This window comes from Sinohyriopsis cumingii, chromosome 6 (assembly GCF_028554795.1).
Source record: "Sinohyriopsis cumingii isolate HCF-2022 chromosome 6, ASM2855479v2, whole genome shotgun sequence".
NCBI lineage: Eukaryota > Metazoa > Mollusca > Bivalvia > Unionida > Unionidae > Sinohyriopsis > Sinohyriopsis cumingii.
Window position 1 is genome coordinate 65,508,446 of NC_142966.1, and position 24,594 is coordinate 65,533,039.

Below are 24,594 nucleotides of genomic sequence, written 5' to 3' on the forward strand. Positions count from 1 at the left end.
GGAACGGAAGAAACAAACGGAACAGCTGCCGGACACTACGAGTGAAAACAACTTTTGTTTGAAAATAGGGCGTGACGTAAAGTTATAATCAAAACTTTAATAGTCTGTTAAGGACAGGCATATTGATTTCTAAACATAAAATATCAAAGTAAATTTTAAATTACAAGTATAGCAATTCTACAAAATGTGATTGCAAAAATAAAAACGAATCGAGTACAATGCATCCATTCTATTTATTTTATTTTGAAATCTAATATATTTCAGTTTAAACAGTTCATTTGTCCTGATAGAGCTTCAACATTTGAACTGGAAAGATATATTTATTACTGCTGTATTACCGTTAATGACCCCATTATACTTGAAAATACTATGTTAATCCCATCCCCCTATTGAATGGTCCGACTCACATGTCATATATATATATATATATATATATATATATATATATATATATATATATATATATATATAATTTTTTTCTTTCTATGAGACAACACTATCTCTTGGTCAAACATTCATCAGATATCGTTCTGAGACTGATAACATCATGGTCATCATCAACAATTTTGTTCTGACAAGGATTCACTCAGAATCCAGCATGGAAGTTTGGACAACACTATTTTATAGTCTCAATTGAGTGCAAAGATGAACACTAAAGATAACCCCATGTTGACATTGCTTTCCATTTTGTAGTAGCAATAACAAGATTTTCAAGATGGCCGCCATACTTATTTTCATTATCGACTTACTAGTCACCATAAATCTTTTATTGAAAATACAATCTAGGAAGAGTAGAAAAAACAAGATTTCCAAAATAGTTTGGGAGGATTAGTGATGCAAAAGTGTGCTTTTATGACAAGAAAAACTAAAAATATTAACCAGTGTAAAAGTGCAAAAGCCTAACCATCATGGCCAGAAACAAAACTTACAAATTTCTATTTGCATTACAAAATACATCATACAGCAACGACTGTGCAATATACAGATTGGCAATCAGTAATTCACAAAATTCTGTGTTGAAAATATTCCAACTTTCGTAGATTGTCAAAATTTGTAGACTAAAATACTAAGACTAAAATATTTAAATTCTCTATATTGAATCACATTTATGAGAATGAACACAATTTTATGCAAAATTAAAAAATATAGTGGATCTTAAATCATTTAATACTGCAGTTATGAAATGAGCAGAATAATTTCCAGCTTTTGCGAACATTTACTAATTTCAATGTGGTATAGGTAATTGGTATATCATATGGGACAGTTGGGTTCTGAGTTCGAACTTAAGTTTTGTCCGCATAAAGTTTTAGAACAAATGGCACAACATGAAAATCGCAATTAGGTCTTTGTTCGCACTTACATCAGAAACAAGCTACTGTGTTTACCTAAATACTGCAGTGCTATGGTATCGCAGGTCTTAAAGTTGTTGATCGGCGAATAAGTAAATAAAGACACTGACCATGCAGATATTAAATACCTCTACTTGGTGTTCTTTGTTCTATATTATCAAACATGTAATTTTCAGTTTAAGTCAGGAGAAATGATCAATAAACAGACAATATGTAGATTCCTGGTTAGGCAAGGGGTGTTACTTTGATTTAACGATAATACCGAAAAAAATATTTTGACATCATTTGCACAAACTTGCTGTCCATTAAATATCATCAAATTCTGTTTAGCAACTTTCTAGCAACAAAGGCCATATTTGATCATATACTGACATCGTTTTTAAGAATCTGAAAGGCATTCATGCCAGAATCCTTTCTGCCAAATCGGATTAAATTCTGTTTAATGGTTTAATAGAAAATTGTTAAAAAGTTCTTTCTTGTGTTTAGTAATGGATTCCAAATTTAATAGCAGAACAGCAATATTTATATAAATTGAAAACTTCTATGCCATGGTGATCTAAACTCAAAAATGATCAGACACTGCTAGGGTAGAAGTTAAAAATAGCTGTTGTTGATGATCAACATTCCAGTTTTTCTAATTCTGTGAAAGTGGCCGTATGTGATAGCAGGATGGCATCATTTTACAAGTATGAAAGAAATTCATGTCTGGATGTTTTCTGTCAAATTTGGTTAAACTCTGAAGTGGTTTTGAGGTGACGTTGTTCACATGTTTTTCTGTGTTTAGTAACGGTGTTCATAGTTATCACAGATCAGTATCATTAAGGTCATTTATGCCAGGATGTTCTATGTTGAGTGTGGTCAAAAGTGGTACAATGATTTGTTTGAGAAGTTCTTTAAAATATAAATTTATTGACACATGCACAACTGATGATAACATGTTGTTGATTATGCCACTCTTGGAGATGTTACCCTTAAGCGATTTTCTACTACAAATGGGTTTCTTTAAAAATATTCAATATCAAAATTAACAAAGAACCACAGGACAGACTAATATAATGTTATACTTTGTGACCATTGTCACTGCAAAAAACATTACAAGCTGAATGAAAACAAAGACAAAAGTAATGAACTAAAAAGAGTGGAATATAGGCCTCAGAATGGAATGCGTTTAACTTTCATATCTCATTAAATGTTTGAATTCATTTTCAATTATCACAAGAGAACTATTTCTGCAGTTATAGATCCTACAATTTTGTACTATTTTGTAAATCCGGATATACTTCTGTCTCATAAGCAAGGTTCACTGTCTCTCCATTGATGTCCAGTTTGACATATTGGTACTTTACCAATTTATGAGTCTCAGCAACAGGTACATGGCTAGAGTGATTCCAGTCCATAGATTGCCTCAGTGATCCTAAGAAAAGAAACATATGATTTATGGAATTATCAAGCATGCATGTATCGAGTTCTTTTCTGATATACACTTAAGGTTAAAGACATACTCACAATATAATACATTTAGAACAATTTATTTTGCTTAAATTATAAGTAACCAGATCAAATGTAATGTAAATTTTATATTTTCTTGTTTGACAATACCTCATTTATGCAGATAATTTATTACATTAGCATGGACAAATTAAATTTATACTGTCTTGAATAAGATAATTAGTTTTACAATTGTATCAATGTTCCATCAGATTACAAGTAAAATACCTTTCGATGCTAAACCAACATTTTATTTCCTGGAGTTATATCTTGTCTTCGTTTGACGCATGGCAGTAGAAATTATATGCTCATTTAACGTTTACAAAATTCAAAATTTCATTGATCCAAGAGATGTATATTACAATGTTCCAATATAAGAACATTTTCTTAATTTTATATAAAATGTACAAGTATTATTCTGGAAAACGTTATGTCGGGGTTTTATGGTGAAATAAAAGAGGGTGTACTTTATTTTGTCTCAGGGTATTAACTCTGGATTTTTCATTTACTCAGTTCAGTTTAAAGTGTTTTCCTATGGATGAAACAGTGTGAGAAAATGATAAAGTTATACATTGCCAATCTGATGTCTATCAATACAATCCTTTCTACAAGGCAACATCTTTCAGTGCATTTACTGGATGATAGGATGTGAGCCGCTTTTAGCCGGTGACCAGGTTTTATCCATTAATTTACACCATATGGTGTTGCTTTAAAAATCACTTATCCAGCCTATGCTGTGGAGACAGTTACCCGTGCCTGCTTAAGTGTGAAGCCATAAAGTTATCGGTCTTAAATAGTAACAAAATTTAACCCCCCCCCCCCCCACCAAAACAACAAACACAACTGGTATGCTTCTTTCATACCCCAAATGAAAGCCATCCAACATTTTGGTAACTGTAGGTGGCGGAGAATTCATGCTATTGTGGAAACCATTGCTCTTCTTTCAGTCAGCAACCTAAATTTTCTGACCTGGAGTTTAGGTGGATTCAGCGTGTATTCTGTTTAAAAGCTCCAAATTTCAGAGGGTTTTTTGGGTGGACTGGGAATATATCTAATGTGACAGAATGAATCAGACTAATAGTTAAGGGTGATGTTTCTCATAGTCGTCCTAAATGACATATGTTAGGACAAAACGTTTTGATTGTCCAGTTCATTTTCTTACTGTAAGACTGATTTTGCACTTAGGCTGAATTTGACAGAAATGTTAGGCATATTATTGTATTTCACAAAATTTCAATGAAATGTCAATGAAATTTTGCCAAAATATCTAATAATACATCGGTGAGATTTTATGATTGCAATATCACTGAATTTTTAATGAAAATATCAATAAGAAACATTACTTATATAAAACTTGAACATTTATTTATTTTAATATTTTTTTTTTGTTTCCTGTACATTTTGAATATTTTTTCAGCACACTTTATATTCCCCATTCCTGATAACGCTTATTGTATTGTTCATTTTGGGAAAAAATAACTCCTTTCCGCATCTTTGCTTGTTTATCTGCTTTCTTCTTTTTCTTTTATATTGTTTAACTTGAACTGGATTTAATTGCCCTCAGAAAATAAAACTAATTTCCTTTTTAAAGCAGAATTCCACATTTTTCCTGACCTGAATCCCTTTTCCCTTAATATGGACCGGTTTATTTTACCTATCGTCTCCGAAATTGTTTTTATTTCTTCAATGATTTGTCTGGGCACACTCCACAATGATCCTTATAATAAGTATTTGTTCCATGTTATATTTAACAGATGATGTATAACGTTTTCTGATTGAACAATTTTTTTTATTTACCCAATGAATCTTCCCGTTATGGAAACTGATTGGAACGAGCATGCTTGCCAAACATGGTGTGTTGAATTTTCGAGCTGAACAAATGTTTGAATAACCATTTGAAAAATGTGCAGAAATGAGAATGGCTTGAATGCAATGTCTTTGGGAACATAATTGGTCAATTTTTAACAAAACTGAAAGCCATATTTAGCATTCAGCAATATTTGCCATAAAGATTTGTACTACTATTACCAGCTCTACTGTAGTGGCTAACGTGTTAAATGAGAAGGAATTGAACCAAGATGATTTCAAAGTTGTATAACTCCAAACTGATACACTTCCAGAATTTAAGGAGGGACAACGTACCCATTGCTGGGGAGATATTGATATTGTTGCCAGATACCCATGTCCAAGGTGGTCATATCTTGGCAGAGTTGTTTTCATAGCCAACAAACAGAATCATCTTTCAATGTCATGAGTGATATTATTTTTTATAGTAACAAAATATTCTAGTTGCGTTAGAATTCTGAGTAAAATCAGTGTAATTATAAAAACGTTTGTCACGGCTGCTTATGGATCGAGGGCTTAGCCAAGCTATAACAGCATTATGGTGTGTACATTCTAAAGTCGAGTCTGAAATACAACTCCTATATCTTCTGGATATCATATGATTATAAAAGCTATATAAATTTGTTTCATTTATACTGAAATATCACAGTGATTAATAAAGTGCAGCATAATTCATACCCATTATTTCATTTGGAATCTTTTGTAATGTCTGCGAAAAATTGTTGAAAATCGGATAAAATGCTATATAATGTTCAAATTTTGGGTGAAAAATCTCACCAAACTTTTAGTAAACTCTCACCAAACCTCTGCCATAATTTCAGTGAGAATTTTGGTAAAAACTTGTGTGATATGTCACCCAAATATCGGTGAAATTAAAACCAAATAAATGATGCCATTACGAAACAAGTTTCATATGCAAGAAAGAAAACGAGGACAAGAAAAACCTAAATCTTATTTGGTAATATCTGTCTAAAGAAAATTTATGTTCCATTGTAAAATATGTGTGAATATTTATTATTGATCCCAATAATTACTAAGCATCATTAGGTTGTTTAATAGAAGTCTGAAGCAGATTTTCATAGGATGATTTTTAGGTGGATATTATAGGCAACATTTTATTTAGGCAGAAACCTCCATCAGATTTGTATTTCAGGTGGAAGTCTCAGGCGGTATTTTATCTCATGCGGAAATCTGATGTGACTTTGTTTCAGGCGGAAACCTCAGATTGACAATTTTGTTTAAGTGGAATCTTAGGACAACTAATTTGCATATTTCACCTAAAATTCCACCTTTAATCTATCTAAAGTCCGCTTGAAACTCGCCTAAGCTTCTTTAATATGAACAGCTTATAAGAGGTCATACTACTTGGTGAATTGGGAGGCTAAGTCGCCTTAAAATGAAAACTTCACCTTCTTCTGCTAGAAAATCGACAACGGATTAGCCCTGTGATTTTCTAGTTGTACTGTGAGCGACCGTAGCTTCTAAGATGCTCCCCAACCTTAGCCAGCTATTTCCGGCTTTGCGTTGTAGCTCAAGGAGAAATGTAGGTATCAATCATCAAATAGCTGATGTTGATTTCAAATGTGCTGACAAATAAACTCTTGCACATTCACAGGAGTGTGTTTTGATAGCTGATTGACTATTAACCCTTTTCTGAGTAAATACTAGCAGAGATGTGTTAATATATGTCTCTGGTTAGAGCGACAGTCACTTGTTGATTTCGGAAAGTCATAATTTGATGACAAAACATACGGCGTTGTGTTTCAAAAGTTGAACTATATTATTTGAATATAAATTTCTGTTCAAGAAGAGCATGAGTGATCTAAAGATTTTAAAAGCTGCGTATGGATTATTTCCTTAATAAAATCAGTTTGAAACCATACGTGAACATGTCAGAAGAAAACATGTCTGAATGGCTGTATCAGGGAAATACTACACCATTAGATTGTCTGTTTTCATCACCATTTGGTCAAATATATTATGGAAAATATTCAATTCATAGACGTCAAAGTCTAAATATTATTTTATTGACGATTATTTAGGTCCCAAACGTATGATATGTTGTGGAATTCGAAAAGTGCTGTACGGTAAATGTTTTTTACCCTCATTTTTGTGTAAATACAGGAAAACCGAGCGAAGCAAATACTATTTATCCAATGCATGACGTTGCTAAACGTACGTAGACAAATAATAAAACCAAAATTGTGCAATCCTATCAATGGACTGTTGTAATGAAGTTAGAATGTGAGTAGTTACATTAAGATAAGAAAACCCCTCTTTCTAAAAACTGATGTACTCAAACATTAATTATTTAAGTTCGGTTGAAAACAAGGTTTCATTCATTCATATACTGTCTGTAATGATTCAGTGTGTTATCTATGAATAGTTACAGAAAATGATTTGTCGGAAACAGAAATAGGGACAAACAATATGGTATAAAGACAGGTACATTAGCTCTCATGTACATGCTACAGAGGTTGTTTCAAGAACGTATACAGCTTTTTTTCAGCTGCCATTTTAGAGTGAACGTTTAAATAGTAAAAAAAATCTTGTTTAAGGGTAGCTGATTAAGCATTTGTTTCTAATTTGCAGTTACAATATTGTAATCTAGTTACTCCTATCACTTAAAATTAATTACAGTGTATAAATTCTACAGTTCTCTTTAAAAGTCATATGGCCAAAATACACTGCATATGAATATTATAATTTTTATACACGTGCAAAATGTGTTTATAATATACATACAACTCAGACAATGTCCTATTTGAAAATAAAATATTGCTTAAAACCAATAAATGGTAAATGTAGATATTCAAGATATGCCTACTGAGAAATAGAGGGCATAACTCAAAATAAGAGAGCAGAAAAACACATGCATGTACACACACACACACACACACACACACACACACACACACACACACATATATATATATATATATATATATATATATATATATATATATATATATATATATATATATATATATATATATTATGAATAGAGAAAACAGTTGTATTAATATTTTTATTATGGATTATACACAATTATTAAAAGATATATAAAAAATAAATAAAAAAATTAATACATTACATCTTGATATATTATAGACGAGTGTTCAATATTTCATCAGAACTCAATTTATATAATAAATATTTATGGTGTGCATAATACCTAGAATCAAGTATTTTATAAATAATTAATCATAATAAACTTATTTTTATGATATTAGTTTAGTATATATATTTAGTATCATGCTTTGCTTCCTCTTCTCCCGGGTCAGTTGTGACTGAGATTATGGTAAAAGTTACCGTTGTTATTATTTTTCATGTGCTTGGCAATTCTAAAAGTAATTTTGTCGAACAATAGTCTGTTCATGGGCTACTTTTCTTAAAATAAATCCCTCGATATTTGGATCTCACTTGAAAAGCTTTCACTAATTGTCACCTTCATAATGTTATTTGGTATTGATCTGCAATGGGGTTGAAAATGTAGAGTTGTGGTGACTTTTACTCGCTGTTGAAGACTGGGCGAGTAAACAAAATGGATGAAATAACCTAAGCCAGTTTTTCTGTGCTCTTAAATGCAATTATGATATATATATATATATATATATATATATATATATATATATATATATATATATATATATATATATATATATATATATATATATATATATATATGATAATTGCATTGTAATACTGTAATGCAGTGGGTGAATTGTGTGCAAACCAACGGACCTTGCTCAATATTATCTAGTGCTACCCTAACATCAATCCCCCCAAAATGTTAGACTAACTGCGTTCATCTTATTTCGATATTATTTTCTTCACGTGCTTCTTTTCCTTGAATTTGTAGTGGAAATCCTGTTACTAATCATGTTACTAATGATATTTGCCATGTGAATATACATAAAATATATTAAACGTAGACAGTAGCTGACATTGTAATGTGAGATACCGTAAGAAATCTGCTAATTCAACCCGTTATACTTATTGCTAGCTAGTACACGTAATTATAAAAAAGAAAATTTGCTTGTCCCATATGTTTCATATTGTGGGTGAGTATTTTTTACTCATGGCTTAATAGATCGGTCATGAATATACATACGTTTTCATCCACTCAGTGATACATTTCCATCATTCCAGTTTATAAGCAAACTAGCCATTGTTCATTCAAGTATAGGATTGATAAGGTAAAGTGTCAAGCTTAAGATTAAAAGAAAAGTAAAAACAGATTGGGATAAGCAAGTTAAAACGAAAGATTGAACATAAAAAAAACTAAAAAACAAGTATTTTAAGAAATGCGATGCTGCCACAGGATTCAACCTGTGACCTCTTGTTCAGCACAGAAAAACAAATGTAGGTGTTTATATTTAAAATGTCCTCTATATATTTACCATGATTAATGGTAAACAATCAACACTTGCATTGAAGGAAGTTTCACTGAAAGGTTTAGTGGTGGTTTGGCAATGTCCACAGAACACATATATAAGGCATTAGTGGACGCAATACTGAAGCTCAAAAAGAGATCAGAGAGATGAAGCTCTGGCCCACTGGCAGAACCCCTGGAGAACTTTAAAGTATTTGCAAGGACAGCCATATATCGTTTAACAGTGGACACAGATAGTCTTCTACTACAACTGAACCCCATTCCAAAACAGATGCATCAGAGCAAAGAAAGGAGTGAGGTTAATGTATGTGCATTAGGAATCCCATCAGAAACCAGTGCAGATTTAGCCACAATGCAGAAAGTGATGAAAAGTCATATTCTAGGGGAATCCAAGCTGATAGCATGCCACTGTGCAGTCTACAGTTTGCTAGAATCAGGAATGGTAGTGGGTGCAAATAAAGTGTCCCTTTAAGGGGAATTAAGTCCAGAGCCACATTCACAATTCCCAGGAGAGAGAGGTAAAGGCGGTGTAACAGCATTATGGCTAGCACACTCATTATGATGGATAGGTTTGTTAAAATGCTGTTTGATAGTTCGGGTTTATAGCTTTATGTTACCCTAGTGTAGCTCAGTTTAAATTCAAATCATGTAAAAAAGGTGAGTTACAGTTTTTAACACAAATATTTGTTTTAAGAGAAAAGCTGATATATTATATTAATTGTAGCATGTGCCTATTGATTCACATTAAAAAATTTATGCCGTTTTGAGATACCACAATCATATTTGAACATACAGCTGAATGTCAGTAAGACAGAAAAAATAACTATCTTGTGAGGCACTCAGGCATGCTTCGTTTCTGGCACAAAACTGTATCCACTTCATATTGGTAAGAGTCTATTATAATATTGCCATGCTTAAGCAAAGCCTTACCTGTAGAACTGAGACTGGCTGTTTCACTGCTCTCAAAGCTGAGTAGACTGGCATTGTCATGGTGGGAATGAACGTTCTTAAAAGCACTATCCAGTCGCTGGAAAGCCTGGGCCAGGCCAGCTTCCGAAGCAGTGGCTGGTTCCCAATTTGAGTCATTATTTAGCTCCTCCATCAGGGTCAAATAACTGTAATATAAATGCATATTACAAGCAAGCATGGTAATCACTATTAGTAATTCACAAGAGACTTATATGACATAACTCAATGGCATGATTTAAGATATCACTGAATTATCAAATAGATTTGCAAAGTCAATACACAGACATATTCTAGAACTGAAATGTTTGGTGTAAAAAGCCCCTATCCATGTAAAAAATGGGGGACTTTTCTACATAGGGACAGGATGAAGTGAAAACATTTTAAGGTAGTGCTTGAAAATAAATACGATTTTCAAAGTTTATGTGATATCTTGGGATGATTTTTTAAAAAATAGCACGACTTCCACAAAAGCCAGTCCTAGAATAAACCCTGCAATATACAGCATATGCATTATTGTTTTATTATAAATAAATATTATATTATTATAAATAACATGAGAAATGTTTTTCAAATTAGCTAAGTACCTATATTGATTCCATAATAAGCAAAAGAGTATAATGTGTCAAGCAATCAAATATATGCACATAGGAAACTATATTGGATGTAAACTGGAACAATGGTACTTCTGTATTGCTTAGTGTTAAATTGTTTACTTATTTCGTCTATGGGATCAATCTGTAACAGTTGTTTATGTGCCTCAAGGCTTTAAATTGCCAATGTAACTATCGAACACCAATATATGAATGTATTTACAGTATATTACAAGTGACAGTGCTGGAAAGAGGTAGTAATATTAGTAATATAGTGCCTCTAGAGAAAGAGGCTGAACAAACTGATAAGAGAGAAGTCACACACAGTTGGTTAAACAAACCACTATTAATCATAACTTTACATTTAAGCAAAATCATACACGTGTTTTATTCTACCAGATCCAACCTTTATCTTTTCGGCCATATTCATTATCAGTCTATATAATTCGACTGAATAAGCACAGTAACAAGGGACTTGACAGAGTGTCTGGCTGAGATAAGATGGTTAGTTTTGTGGGAACCTTTTTTCTGATATGGTTTTTGTGGCTGTTTGTTCTTTTCCTAAGGTCATTTAATTATCAAAATGAAGCACGTGTTTAACCTAGTCTCTACAAATTGGAGGGTGGGGATACAAGAGTAATGCAAAGTTACATACTTCAATGGCACATTTACATCTTGATCAATGCATTTTACATGTGAAATTGTGAAAACAATTATCTACATATTTAAAATTTAACTTTATGCAGAGAACCTTCCATTAGTTCATAGATGTACAGCAGGAATAGGTAAAGTATCAATGCTTGTATTCATGATTCAATCTTCTTGAATCTACAATAGTTAATTCAAGATAAGTCTATCAAACATTTGCATTAAAAAACATATGTTTTAGTCATTTCATCATAGATCTTAATGTGACTGAAATCAATGGAAAAATAGTTAGGAAAGGAAGATACAGATTATGGTTCAATATGAATACATGTGTATGTGTAAAGATCACTAAAGCCGTCTCTGTGCTAATTTAAAGCCACTAGAATTTTTTCTCTTGGATTCCATGGAAATGTTTATACTGTACAGCATGAATAATTGGGATCAGAGTCCGTTGGAATGAAAGATTGATATTATTTACTGACAATGTGATTTAAAGAGGATTGTCTGACAATACACCAAAGCCTTTTGATGGCAGTTTTTTATGTTTTCATAAAACCGTACCTAATAAATTGAACATCCGTAAGTTGAGAGATTGACTTTGATGATTTGCAATTACTGTATTAGGTAGGTAAATTAACTGGTTTATAAATTTGGGTGAGATACTTTTGACAACTGTTGTTTGTCCTTCTAGTTCGGAGACGACCATGACATCACCAACTGGCTTGGTTTCTGTGAGTTCATGAGTGGCTGATGAGGCAAATGTGTGCTCTAAATTGTCTGTGGCACATTTGACAGGAGATGCCACTTGGGCTTGCTTCATAAGCTAGGATGTTTCTGAGATTTATGCTGCACACACATTGGCACTGCCTTTGCAGGTCTCCTCCATTCAAAATATGTAACTCCAGTATGGACGAATCTCTGCCAGGTGGAGTAATCCTGTATGAGATCTTAAGACTCAGGGTCAATGTTGAAGTGTTTCAAGGACAACTTTAGGGAATCTTGGCAGCTTTGTTCTGTCCACCCTGAGATCCACTCTACAGCTTTCATGCTTATCCCAACTGACTAGGCAAACATCTCTTGTTAACCCTGGATTGAGCAATGATTGTACACATAATACATTGAAGACAAACTTTACACGGCATATTGGCTTAATTGTTAATGGTACACTAATAATTTGATTAACAAATGTTGTATTCATTTTCTCTGGAGCTTGCGTATCCAACCTTACTTTTAGCATGCAAAGTGGCAGAAATGACAATCATTGAATAAATTGACATTTTTTTTATAGTGAAATATACACATCATGTTATCACATCGGTCCTTTCACAGAAACTTGCTCTGTTTTAAACTTTATGTTGCAGCAACATTTTTAGCATTCGATAGACAATCATTGCCTGGATTCTATTTGTGGAAGTCCCCATCATTACTGATCAGAACACTTATTAGATTATGTATCATTTATACTTTCCATATTCAAGGAAGTGTTTGGTGGAGGGGATTCGAGACTCACAAATATGTTTTGAGTTCCCAATTGAATTCAGTGCATCTGGCCAAAAAGTGACATTGTTTAATTGAGAAAAAACTAGCATATCTTTTCATATAAGCCTATTGACAATGATTGGAAATTCAAATCTGAATAAAAGAAAACAACTTCCATGTTTTCTTCAGTGCACTTAATACACTTGCCTGCAAAGAAAAAATAGGTGATATACTTAGCATGGTCAAATATCATCACCACAAGTGTACATATAAGTGCGTACACTCACTGAATGATAGCCATACTGACATTAAATAAAAACATACACCAAGTTTCTGAATTTAAAAGCCACTGGATGGCAAAAATGTGCTTAATTAGATGCAGTCTTTGCTACTCTCAATAATTTGAAAGGGGGTTTGAAGGTAATGCAAGTGCCATCATTGCACTTTGTGGTACAGTTATTCAAACATCCATGCTAGGTTCTCTGAGCGAATTCTTGTCGGAACTGAGTTGTTCGTGTTGACCATAATACTAGCATTGTCAAAACCATATCTGATGTAATCTGACCAGAAGATATGCTTGACTCTATAGAAAAATGAATAACATAACATTTGGGACAGACAATTTCATTGCAGGGGAAAATATTTACAAGTTTCATGGTGGCTTTACAGGCAATACAACAGGATTAAATGCCTCCATCCTGTACAGGTGTGATCATTAGTTGTATTTCAATAGCATCTAAAACACATAGAAATGCACGAGTCAGTTAAAAATGAGAACTAATCACAAAGTAAAACCCCATCAACGAAATTTATTGCTGCTGGGCTTTGCTGAACACTTTTCCACAAATTAAAAATTATGGAGTTCAAAGGAAAATTGCAGCTGTTCACAGTCGTGCCAATACTCTTTAATACAGACGTAATACACATTTTCCTTTAATGACATACAATTTGGGTTGTTCTAAAGTATGAACTTTACCAATGTAAATTAGCATAATGGACTCCACCACAATAGTCATGACCCTAGTTATTGTCTGCCAATTGCTAAGTGAAATGGTTGCTGTCAATACCTGTCTTAAAGCTTCTCCTTTTAATTGCCTCCATGACAATTTGCTGCGTAAACTTCCCCTGTGGTAGGTTTACACAAACTCTAAGTAGGACTGTTTTCTATTTGTACATGATTTTCTAAACTTACTAAAAATCATGTGTTTGAAACAGGACTATATCAAGGTATCAAGGTATCTGTCAGTGTGTTTTGGGGTAAAAATCATGTCTTTAGCGTGAAACGTAGTGTTTGGGCATGTATCATCATTACTGGATCAAAGTTTCCTTGGGAACAGCCTGCATTTTCCAGAATAGAAAACACCCTTTAAGTGTTTGCGTGTTGCAATGAGTCCATCAAGAAGTTTGTTTCCTGCCTGTGAGTAGATTCAGACTGCTGTTTTACAAAACTGCTAAAGATTGGTCCTATCTGGGTTGAATTTGGGAAGTTATTACATGAACTTTAAAGAAATGGGCAAACAGACATGTTTTATGAAACTTGATCTCTTTCTTTAGTAGTGACTAATCAAACCATGATCTATGAATCTACTGAATATTTTCTGAATTACCTCCGATCATACACTATAAAATCCATCTCATCAAACTTTAAACAAAGATGCCAAACCATATAATGTCAGCTGCATTTATGATACTTAAACTCTATAGTAATTCAACAATACCCATTTACATTAAGGTGTCACACTGGCTTAAGCCAGTTCAGAGTCCCATAATCACTGAAAATAATTATCATTAATATACATTTGAAAGGTGGTGTGAATAAAAAGGAAAAATGCATGTCCTTTATTTTTGTACAATAATATTTTGAGCATGTAGGAGAATTCAGTGAGTGACTAGAGGAATAGAAGGCACATCTCACATTGAGAGGAAGACCCGCCAAGTTAGGAAACTGGTGACAGTAATGTACTGTTTTTGGAGCCATGTCATGCTGTATATGAATTCATGTTATGGTGAAGACAGTTATAGCAGGCTTTCACTTTTATATCTGATTCCCAATACAGATGACCTGATTAAATATTCTGGCCATTACAGTATTTTTCTTCATTTTTTAAAACACATTAGAACACATTAGAACTTTTGAACTTAAGCTTTATTGACAAAAGCTCTGTTAGAAATCTTTGGCAACAATAAATTTAAGGTTTGGAAAATAAAAGTTAGTGAACATATCTATTTCATTAGTAAGTGACTGGATTATATTTTTTGACCATTCACAAATTTCCAGTTTCTACACATGACTTATTATCTTTCTAGCATGATTAAGCAGAAAGTTTGCGAAGCAGTTCAAGCAAAATTCCAACGCATGTCTGCACGCATATGTAGATAAACTGGTTTCGTCTTCATGACATTAAAAACATTTTCATATGTTTCTAACTCTGATACTTTTAGAATTGTGACCTTGTGGTCAGCAGTGCATGTTTAACAAGCACAAACCAGTCCTCCGTTATATGGTATATTGTACTGTACATCAAAACGCCACTGTCTTGAACTATCTTAAAATATCTTAACATTAACAATTAAAGCAATAAACATTCATAATATGAATGAAATACGAGGCTTCCAGATGCATTTCCAGACATTTCTCCTTCGTAAGGCTGAAATAAGTTTATCATAAAAGAACCTTCAGGATATTTATTATTGCAAGAAAACTATTTTTTTTAAAAACAAACTAAGTTTGAAAGACGTGTACTTTCAGTATATGTTAAACCATGCCACAAGTTGAACTTAGGATTTACACTTGCATAACAAGTAATCAATATTTGTAAATTCTACTTGTTTTGTTCAACTATGTGTGTGTGTGTGTGTGTAAGTCAAATTGCAAAATTCCCGTAGAACCCATAACAGTACGAAATAAAAATATATGAAACCAAATAAAAATATACAATTATGTATGATCAGTTAACATGTTCCAATCAAATATTTGTCTCACAACTGACCAATGCAATGTTGCATCCATTCCCTTCATATCTGAATATTAAAAACTTCAACACAAAACAACACCACTGCTATCATTTCAACATGAACAATTATACCTATGTTTGCAATTTGCCAAAATTAGTGAATAAAAACCACTTGTTACTTACCTCTGTTTATTATTGCTGCAGCACATTCTATCAATAAATTCTTGGCAGGTTTTTGTGATGAATTTACTGTCCAATATAAACATCTGAAGAAAAAAACTTTAATTCAACACATCTACAGCCTTTCAAGACTTTCTACTACTATTTGAAAAACAAGAGAGCAAAGTCTGAGAACACTCACGTAGCTGACATCTACCTACTAGCCATGTGCAACGACAGTTGGCCAAGAAATCTGGATATAGTATGATGTTTTGTCATTTATAAGATTTTTTAAATATTGGCTGCCACATTTGATAGTGGTCTAGCATCATTTGTGCAAACTTGAAAGATCTTTTAGTAATATGTCAAATTACGTTCATTGATTTTGACAAGGCGTTGCTTAAAAGTTTTTTATTTTAAGTAATGGTGGATATGTTGGTTGCAATGAATCATTTGTACAAAACAAAAGGCCTTCTTTCCAGATATTTTATGTAAAATGTGGTAACTCAGTGAATGTCAGATTTTATTTTTAAGCCTTGAGAAGTTGTTTCTTTGTTTCTTTCTACCGTTATTAATACCAGTCATATTTGATAGTGGATCAGCATAACCTGTACAAACTTGAAAGGACTTTATGATATAATCGTTTTCTGTAAATGTTGCTAAATTCACTTCATCAGTTTAAATTCTCTTATGCAGTTTTTCATCTATTTTCGGTAATCATGGCAAAATCTAATAGCAGATTGGCAATCTGTGGAAAACTGAAAGGTATTTATTATAGGATTTAGTGGTCATGGTTGGTATTTATTGATGTGTAAATTTTACCTAATCACTCACAAAGTAAATAAAGTCCGGAGAACCTTATGTTAACTTTGTGAGCAAGTATGTAAAATTCACACATCGATAAATACCCAACCATGATCATTCAATCCTTATAATTCCAATTTCGTCCTTTCTTCGTCAAATCAACTTATTCCATCAACAATGCATTCCAATTTAAGTAGCGCGTACTTTCCTTTCATTCGCCGCTTCACATCGCCCCATAATACATAACCTTTACAGAACCACACGAATTATTGAGTACTGTCACTGTTACGTTTATTCAGAAACTTCATACTTTACATCTTATGCAATGGCTATCGATGGTTTCAACACAATTCGTTCATTTACAAGATTCTTGTTCAATTTTAGTCAGTCCCATCTGCTACGTCAGATGACCACGACGTTACATAATAACAGCTGATACGGAATGCATTAGTGTGCTAGATTGAATTTCCAATCAAATCTTAAATCATAATGGATTTTATCAATGAACAACACGGAAATATGATGCTATCCCTTACTAACATAAAGGTAACAATATCAATTAAATAAATTGTATACAAAAATAATATTTTATATCATTCTCAATCAACAGCGTTAATACTTGTGAAGACCCGTTCAGTGATCTAATATCAAATGAAATGTAACTACTGTCACAGTTACGCTTGTTCGGCAACTTCATACTTTATATCTTAGGCAATGGCTACCCGTGGTATCAGCACATTTGTTTTGATATAAACAAATAACATTCTTTTTTAATTTTAGTATGTCCTATACAGGAATAACATTTTATATCTTTTTCATCAGCGTTAATAATTAACAAGACCCTTTCAACTATCTAATCTGAAATTAAATATGCAGTTGCTAAATGTAGAGTTGCTTGCAAAACCGGCCATATGTTTTGTTTGGTTGCATGGTTGAGTGCTGGAGTGCTGGAATGAATTAATGACTACACATCCAAAATAATTTAAATTAGCAAAGCAATCACCTTTATGGATTATTATATACATTATATACATGCTGTTAAATCACCATGGTTGTCACAGAATTAGGCAAAGAAATAACTTGGTTTTCTCTTAAAAACAATTCGACTATTTCTCGTTGTACATGCGTACAACGTTATCTAGGGTGAATGTGTTTTTCCAGGTAAGCGACTGTATTAACATGTACCTAGCCACAGATTACTTGTGACAGGTATCATGACTAACATGATATGCACGGGTATTCTACCCTGACTTGTACTCACTCTCCTATGGATTTAAGTAAGACCAATTTCTAAAAACCACACTGGTCGTTTTTGGATCACGTCAAGGACTATACACTCTCCATTGTTCTCCAGCCATAGGGGTAAGTGTTAAATTTACATTTTTATTTGATATGCGAAGCTTATTCGGTTTGTAATGTCTTATCGCGTAATAATGTGTTTATTACAACGCAGATTTAAAGTATTATCATATATCTAGGATTATACAGAAACTATTATGTCCAATTTGGTTTTATTGTAGCTGATTCTGACTTGTGTTCGTAGCTGACTGTGTTTGTAGCTGACTGTTATGGTGGCTGACTGTTATGGTAGCTGACCGTGTCTGTAGCTGTGATTGTGTCTATGAAATGTGATTGTCAATGTGACTGTGAATATGACTAGAGCGGTCTGAAGCTGTCCGAAGCCGTCTAAAGTCTCTTAGAGCCGTCTGGAGTTTCCAGAACAATTAATGGTACGTGCTGTCGATACGTATGTATGTATGTACGTATATCTGTGCCACAGACGTAGACGTAGCAAAATTGAAAAAGTGCTGTATGCTGTCTGTACGTGTAACGTATAACTGTACTCGTAGTGGATTCATAAAGGGTGCGAGCGGTCGATAAGAGTGTGGATCAACCCAAGGAATCGTGCGACTGTACAAGGGGTCTAGCAGCATACGATTGGATCATTTGTTGTTCCATTGCATTTTGTGTTGTTGTTTATATTCATAAGATTATCGCGAATCTTAGTTGTGGTAAGATTATTGTGAATCTTAGTTGTGGTAAGATTATTGTGAATCTTAGTTGTGGTAAGAATATTGTGAATCTTAGTTGTGGTAAGATTATCGTGAATCTTAGTTGTGGTAAGATTATCGTGAATCTTAGTTGTGTCAAGATTATTGTGAATCTTAGTTGTGTCAAGATTATTGTGTGTCAAGACTATTGTGAATCTTAGTTGTGTCAAGATTATTGTGAATCTTAGTTGTGTCAAGATTATTGTGAATCTTAGTTGTGTCAATATTTTGAATCTTAATAGAATTTTTGTTCGAGATTATGTGAATCTCTTATTGTGTAAAATACTGTTTGAGGTGTATGTGCAGTCCATGAGGGTTCTTGGATCTGTACTTCATTTTGATTTAATATTTGTTTTGTTTATTTTCGATGTGTGAATGTTGTGTATAGTGATTTGAGTAAATCGTATGTTGAGAGCGTGAGAGAATCATTGTATTTTTACATCATATATTTATCATCATTAATTCATTCATAAATTTCCATCTTTCTCACTTTGTGTTTGTCTTGATCATTTAGTCCAAAAACCCACTCGTTTGCAATTCTGCGACAATGGTGGGGGCTCGTCCGGGTTCTGGTCCACGAATGTGGGCGTGGGTTCCAATCCCACTTCTGACACAACTAAGACTGACGATGATCTTGACACAACCAAGATTGACGATGATCTTGACACAACCGAGATTGACGATGATCTTGCCACAACCGAGATTGACGATGATCTTGACACAACCGAGATTGACGATGATCTTGCCACAACCGAGATTGACGATGATCTTGCCACAACCGAGATTGACGATGATCTTGCCACAACCGAGATTGACGATGATCTTGCCACAACCGAGATTGACGATGATCTTGCCACAACCGAGATTGACGATGATCTTGCCACAACCGAGATTGACGACGATCTTGCCACAACCGAGATTGACGATAATTTTACCACAACCAAATCTATTACCTATATTATGTGCCATTTTCCTATGAGTGCATGTATGAACTTGGTCAAAAATATAAACAAAATGTCACTGCAATTTTAATCGTTGTGTATCTGACACTTGATCCCCTCCAAGGGACCCACAACATAGGCCCGAAACTCATATCCCTCTCACTCATGGCATCACCTATGTAATGAGCTTGATGAGTTTCCACCCAAGGGATTAAGTGATGTGTTTATGGACAAATGGATGGATGGACAGGTGACTGGATGAACAGACAGGGTATCACAATATTCCCTAGCTAATTTATGGGGAGAATGGTACTTACCTCTAATAACAAAGACAGTAATAAATTGATTCCCGCAATGCCCAGGACAATACATCTGTAGGTAATACTTGGTAATATCTCAAACTAGAATAAAAAATATTATAATGGTATAAAATACTTGCAGAAAGAAGTGTACGAATTTGACGACAACAGACATTTCTTCATCTGCCTACTGCAGGACGATATTGGTAGTTCTAAAGTGTCTAAAATGTATTATTCTTTCTTCTTGGGCAATGCATCGCTAAATTTCTAGAAGCGATATCGGGTGTTCATTTAATTATCAATCAATTGTTAATGTTGCATCCAAAGAATTCTGGCTATACAGTGCCAATACATGGCAAAGGTAAAATACAATGCTACAATTGTTTGGAAAGATAATCCTTCTGAATACAGATAAGAATGTGTTCCAAGAAGATAAACTGTAATAAATTATTGATTTGTTCTGATGTCTTATAAGATAACAAAACAAGTAAGCAACTGAAATAAAGTGCTCTGCACAAGGATGTGCCACAGTCTTTCACACAGAACGTGACCTCTATTGTCATGAATCCACACACTACTGGTCAAGACCCCAGCACACTAATAACAGCACCACCGCAACATTTACAAAACTTACAAAATTGCTATATTGACCTGAAAATAATCTAAACAGGTCATCTTCATGTTAATGCAAATTATAATTCCTAAAATGTTGTAATGTTTGCTTAATCATGTAAACAGAATGTTAATAAAAAGGTGTGAAAATTGAAAAATTGCTGTAATGGTCTGCAAAAAAGATACAAATATGCTAGCAAACTTGCATTTTCTACAATGAGCGATTTTTGTGCAATCTTACTAACTAGCTACTTGGTACAGATAGACAGAAGGATGTATGGATAAAATGAACATTATCCAATCCAGATGGCCTTCTGCAAGTAGTGTGGCATAAACAAAATTCAAAGAAAAAAAACCCCAAAATGTTCATTGTAAAATATGTTTATTCGAGAATACTTACCCAATCATAATACATTTGGAGAACTACTACTACCAGTACCTCGCAAACCCAGTTCTCCCAGATACTACTTTTAGTTACAGGCAGCTAAAAATTGTGTGCTTACCTAAGTGGTCTCGAAAGGTGACCTCACCTTATGTATAAAAATGGCGGCAAAATCGAAGAACCTTTCAGCTACTACTGAAGAGGAAGCCATGTTCTCTATGGATCTAACGGGGGTGGGGTCTCTGAGGGTGAATGTGTATTATGATTAGGTAAGTATTCTCCAAGAAACATATTTTACTTTAAATATGTTACCGTAGGAGAATAGGTAAGAGGTAGAGAGAGGTACATCACGTTACTCGGGATATAACATCCCTGGTCCCCTAAGGTATGTGAGACAACTTCTAAGTAACTTTACTATAGAGGACTCCGTATGTCGGGGCGCAGCTTCAAATAGGAAAAATACCCCCCCCCCAAATCCAGATGAAGGTGTGAAGTCATGTCTTGAGCTGTCAATCGTCATGGAAGGGTGAACTGTTGAGCTGCGGATATAGGTCCTACAAGATTGAATGGGATGACAGATCTTGGAGATAAAAGTTAGACAAAGTGGAATCCAGTCTCCATCACATAGCCTAATGATATAGATTAGCATTACTCGAACCTCCTGAGCTGAAATAAGTAATAAGCTCATGGGAGTTGGGGTTATTTATCTATATGCCGAGCGAATAAGCCACTGAATCCAGGACAAGATAGTCTGCGCAGATATATCCTCATGTCCTGTCTTGAGAGGAGAAAGAGGAATAATCTCCCGCGAAGCAACAGCTATATTTTATTAACGTACCACTTCCAAGTGCTCAACTGGGTATTGTAGTTGGCCTGTAGCTGATATGTATAGACAAGACAGGTTTCATGACTAAAAGTATGGTTACCAGTGGATGGGAGTCAGCCTTTGGCAATGAAAGAGGATGCCATAGTAAGCCTGATCCGTCTTATCAGAACTACATGTAATTTTGGTCTTCTTACAGGCGTTTATTTCTTTAATTCTGCCTGGAGTTGCCATGGAGAAGCAGGTCCTGTAACAAGATGTGCCATAGATGCACTTAAAGTTAGTTCTAAAGGTGCCTTTTTCAGCATGGTTAATACCCAAAATAGGTTCCACTTGGGCATAAGGTTAATATTTCGGCCGTGTGTGGTCAAAGTTGGTGAGTAGGTCAGACAAATCACTGACTTGTCAGATATCCTCTCTTCTGTGATGACGAAAGGTGTAAGTGATCGTGGAAAAGTAACCTTTTATTATACTCAGTGCCAATTTTCTCTCCTGGAAAATCAGAGAAGGAAATTATCTATCTGCGGTATAGATGCCTGAAGAAGCAGGATATGTTCGTTTCTGGAAAACGTGCCATTTGCCTTCTTATACTTCAGAGTTGAGGGACTTTGTGCCTGAGCAAATATCTCCACGACTGGTTGCGAGAATTGTTTAAATCTGGGGGTTTGTTTATTATGATCCAGAATTGGAGGTTCAGCAGCTCTGGACAGGAACAAAACAATTGCCATGTGGTTTTAGGATTAGATGAGAGAAAATATGAATTTCCCAATGAATTTCCTATGCAAGATTGACACGGTCATGGACCCACGACTTCTCCCATCTAAGTGGGGCAATGTGGATGTGGTAAAAGTCTGATTCTCTTATTCTCTGTATAACTATTGGGATCAGATATGTTGGACGGTAGGCTTATGCGTTCAGGTCTCTCCCATCTAGTAATAGAACGTCGACTGCCCAAGCTTTTGCGTCCCAGGACTGGATAAATAAAGGTGGGGAGTGTGGTATTCCACCTGGTCGCAAACAGCTCCACCAAAAGTCGGTCCTATCGGCTACATATCTGAGTGAAACCGAGGGACGTATACATTATTCCGTCTGAATTGGCTGATTGTTCCAAGACAATAAATCGGTCAGTATGCTTAGGTACCCTGGGAAATGGCGAACCTGTAGGTGGATTTGTTGTTAACAGCACCACCTTAGAAAGTCCCACACCATGAGAGAAAGGTCTGGGGACTTGGTTTCTCTTTGCCGGTAGAGGTAAGTCACTACTGTAGAGTTGTTGGACAGAATGATATCTCCCTTGCAATGCATATTCAAGACACCAGTGAAAAAGTTTCACAACTATAGTCTTCACCTCCAGAAGATAGTTGTGAATATGGCGTTCCTGGGGATACCTTGTACTGCTGGCTTCCTGAAAGGATGGTAGTAGCTGGGCTTCCCAGTCTTCTGAACTTGTCTAGTTACAAATGGCAATCTCAGGTGGTTGGACTGCAGAATTATACACCGTTTGAACCAAGCTGGATGCCCAATTCCACAGATGGTGCCTCATATGTGTGCAGATGTGGACGGTTAGTCTAGTTGGCAAAAGATTTGGTCTCAATGGGGACAGAAGAAAAAATCATTTGCAATGGCTAAGCCTGTCTAGGACAATGAGGTCCACTGCCGCGTTGAGCTAGCCTAGAAGGTAAAATAATTTCTGTGCAGACAGAATTTTCATCGAAAGCAAAGAAGTCCATCCTGCTTCAGAATTGTATTGACCGATTCTGCGGGAAATGAACAGTGATGCCTATATATTGAACTCCATGCCTAGGTGGACACATTTTTTTAGATGGTACTATGTAAGAATGCTCCTTAATGAGAAGAAGCCAAGGGTAGTAAGTAGTGTAACAAAGGTTTTCATGCCGTGTTTAGATATAATTCAAATGATGTTTCTATATGATGCTTCCAGGTAACTTGATATTAGAAATTCTCCGGACATGCACCATTACTCGATGCATCATACGAATGAAGACCCTGGGGCTGATGTTGATTTCCAACGGAAATAACTATATTAATATAAGATGTTGTAGGTGAATCACAGAAACGTACTGGTAGACTTTTTAATAGGAACATAAAGATAAACGTCATTATATTTCTCATTGATGTCGATGCCCCCCTCATCGAAGGCATTCCGAAATGCACCATGGTGTTTCCATTGAGAACAAAGGGGCGTGCATGAATTGATTGAAAGCGCTTAGTCCGATGACCGGTGGCAGAATGCCATTGCCTTTGGAGCAAGAAATATCTGGGATAACCCAAGGAGAAGCGCTGTAATGAATAATAGGTTATAAATGGTGCTGTGTCCACTTTAGTTTGCGAGGACTATGGGCATTGCAGTGTGGAGCTTCGATAGGACGGTTTTCACAGGTTAGGGTCCTATGTTTGGCCCTTTGGTTTCTTTTGATGATCACCCATGCTATCTCTGTATCGATGCTGTAGTTGTGGGGGAGAGAAATTGGTCTCCTTGGAGGCTTGTTTACAGACTTCTTCAATCTGGCTATTAAAAGGATGGTTAGAATATAGGTTGTGCTCTTAGCTTGGGCATATGGTGGTCCTTCAAGAAGTGCAGACAGAGAGCACCATGTCGTGTTCTGCCAAATGCTAAATGTTACTGTGGATACAGAATTGGTCAAAATGTGCTCGTTTGGCAGCTCTGTTCAGTACTCGGACCAGTCTTGAGACCGATACTTTTTAATGGTACTTCAAAACATTATTGGCTTTCTCACACTAAGGAAATTGGATCTAGGTGCCACTCCCGAGGACACAGAGGCA

At 34.8% G+C, this 24,594-nt stretch overlaps 1 protein-coding gene across 3 annotated transcripts in view; it reads right to left on the reverse strand.

Annotated features, from left to right (window-relative positions):
* Nucleotides 1-225: 225 nt before the first annotated feature.
* LOC149797110 (polyamine-transporting ATPase 13A3-like) overlaps nt 226-24,594 on the reverse strand; it is a 214,818-nt gene continuing 190,449 nt past the window's right edge. For 2 of the 3 annotated variants that reach the window (XM_089961780.1, XM_089961779.1), the window contains exons 31-34: nt 19,991-20,074; nt 15,902-15,984; nt 10,009-10,193; nt 226-2,763 (exon numbers count right to left, since the gene is read on the reverse strand). In XM_089961780.1, coding sequence (XP_089817906.1) covers nt 2,594-2,763; nt 10,009-10,193; nt 15,902-15,984; nt 19,991-20,074 — 522 coding nt within the window. In that variant the 3' untranslated portion in view covers nt 226-2,593. Of the gene's footprint in view, nt 2,764-10,008; nt 10,194-15,901; nt 15,985-19,990; nt 20,075-24,594 lie in introns of those variants that run through there. The other variant, XR_016421772.1, reaches the window with a different exon arrangement.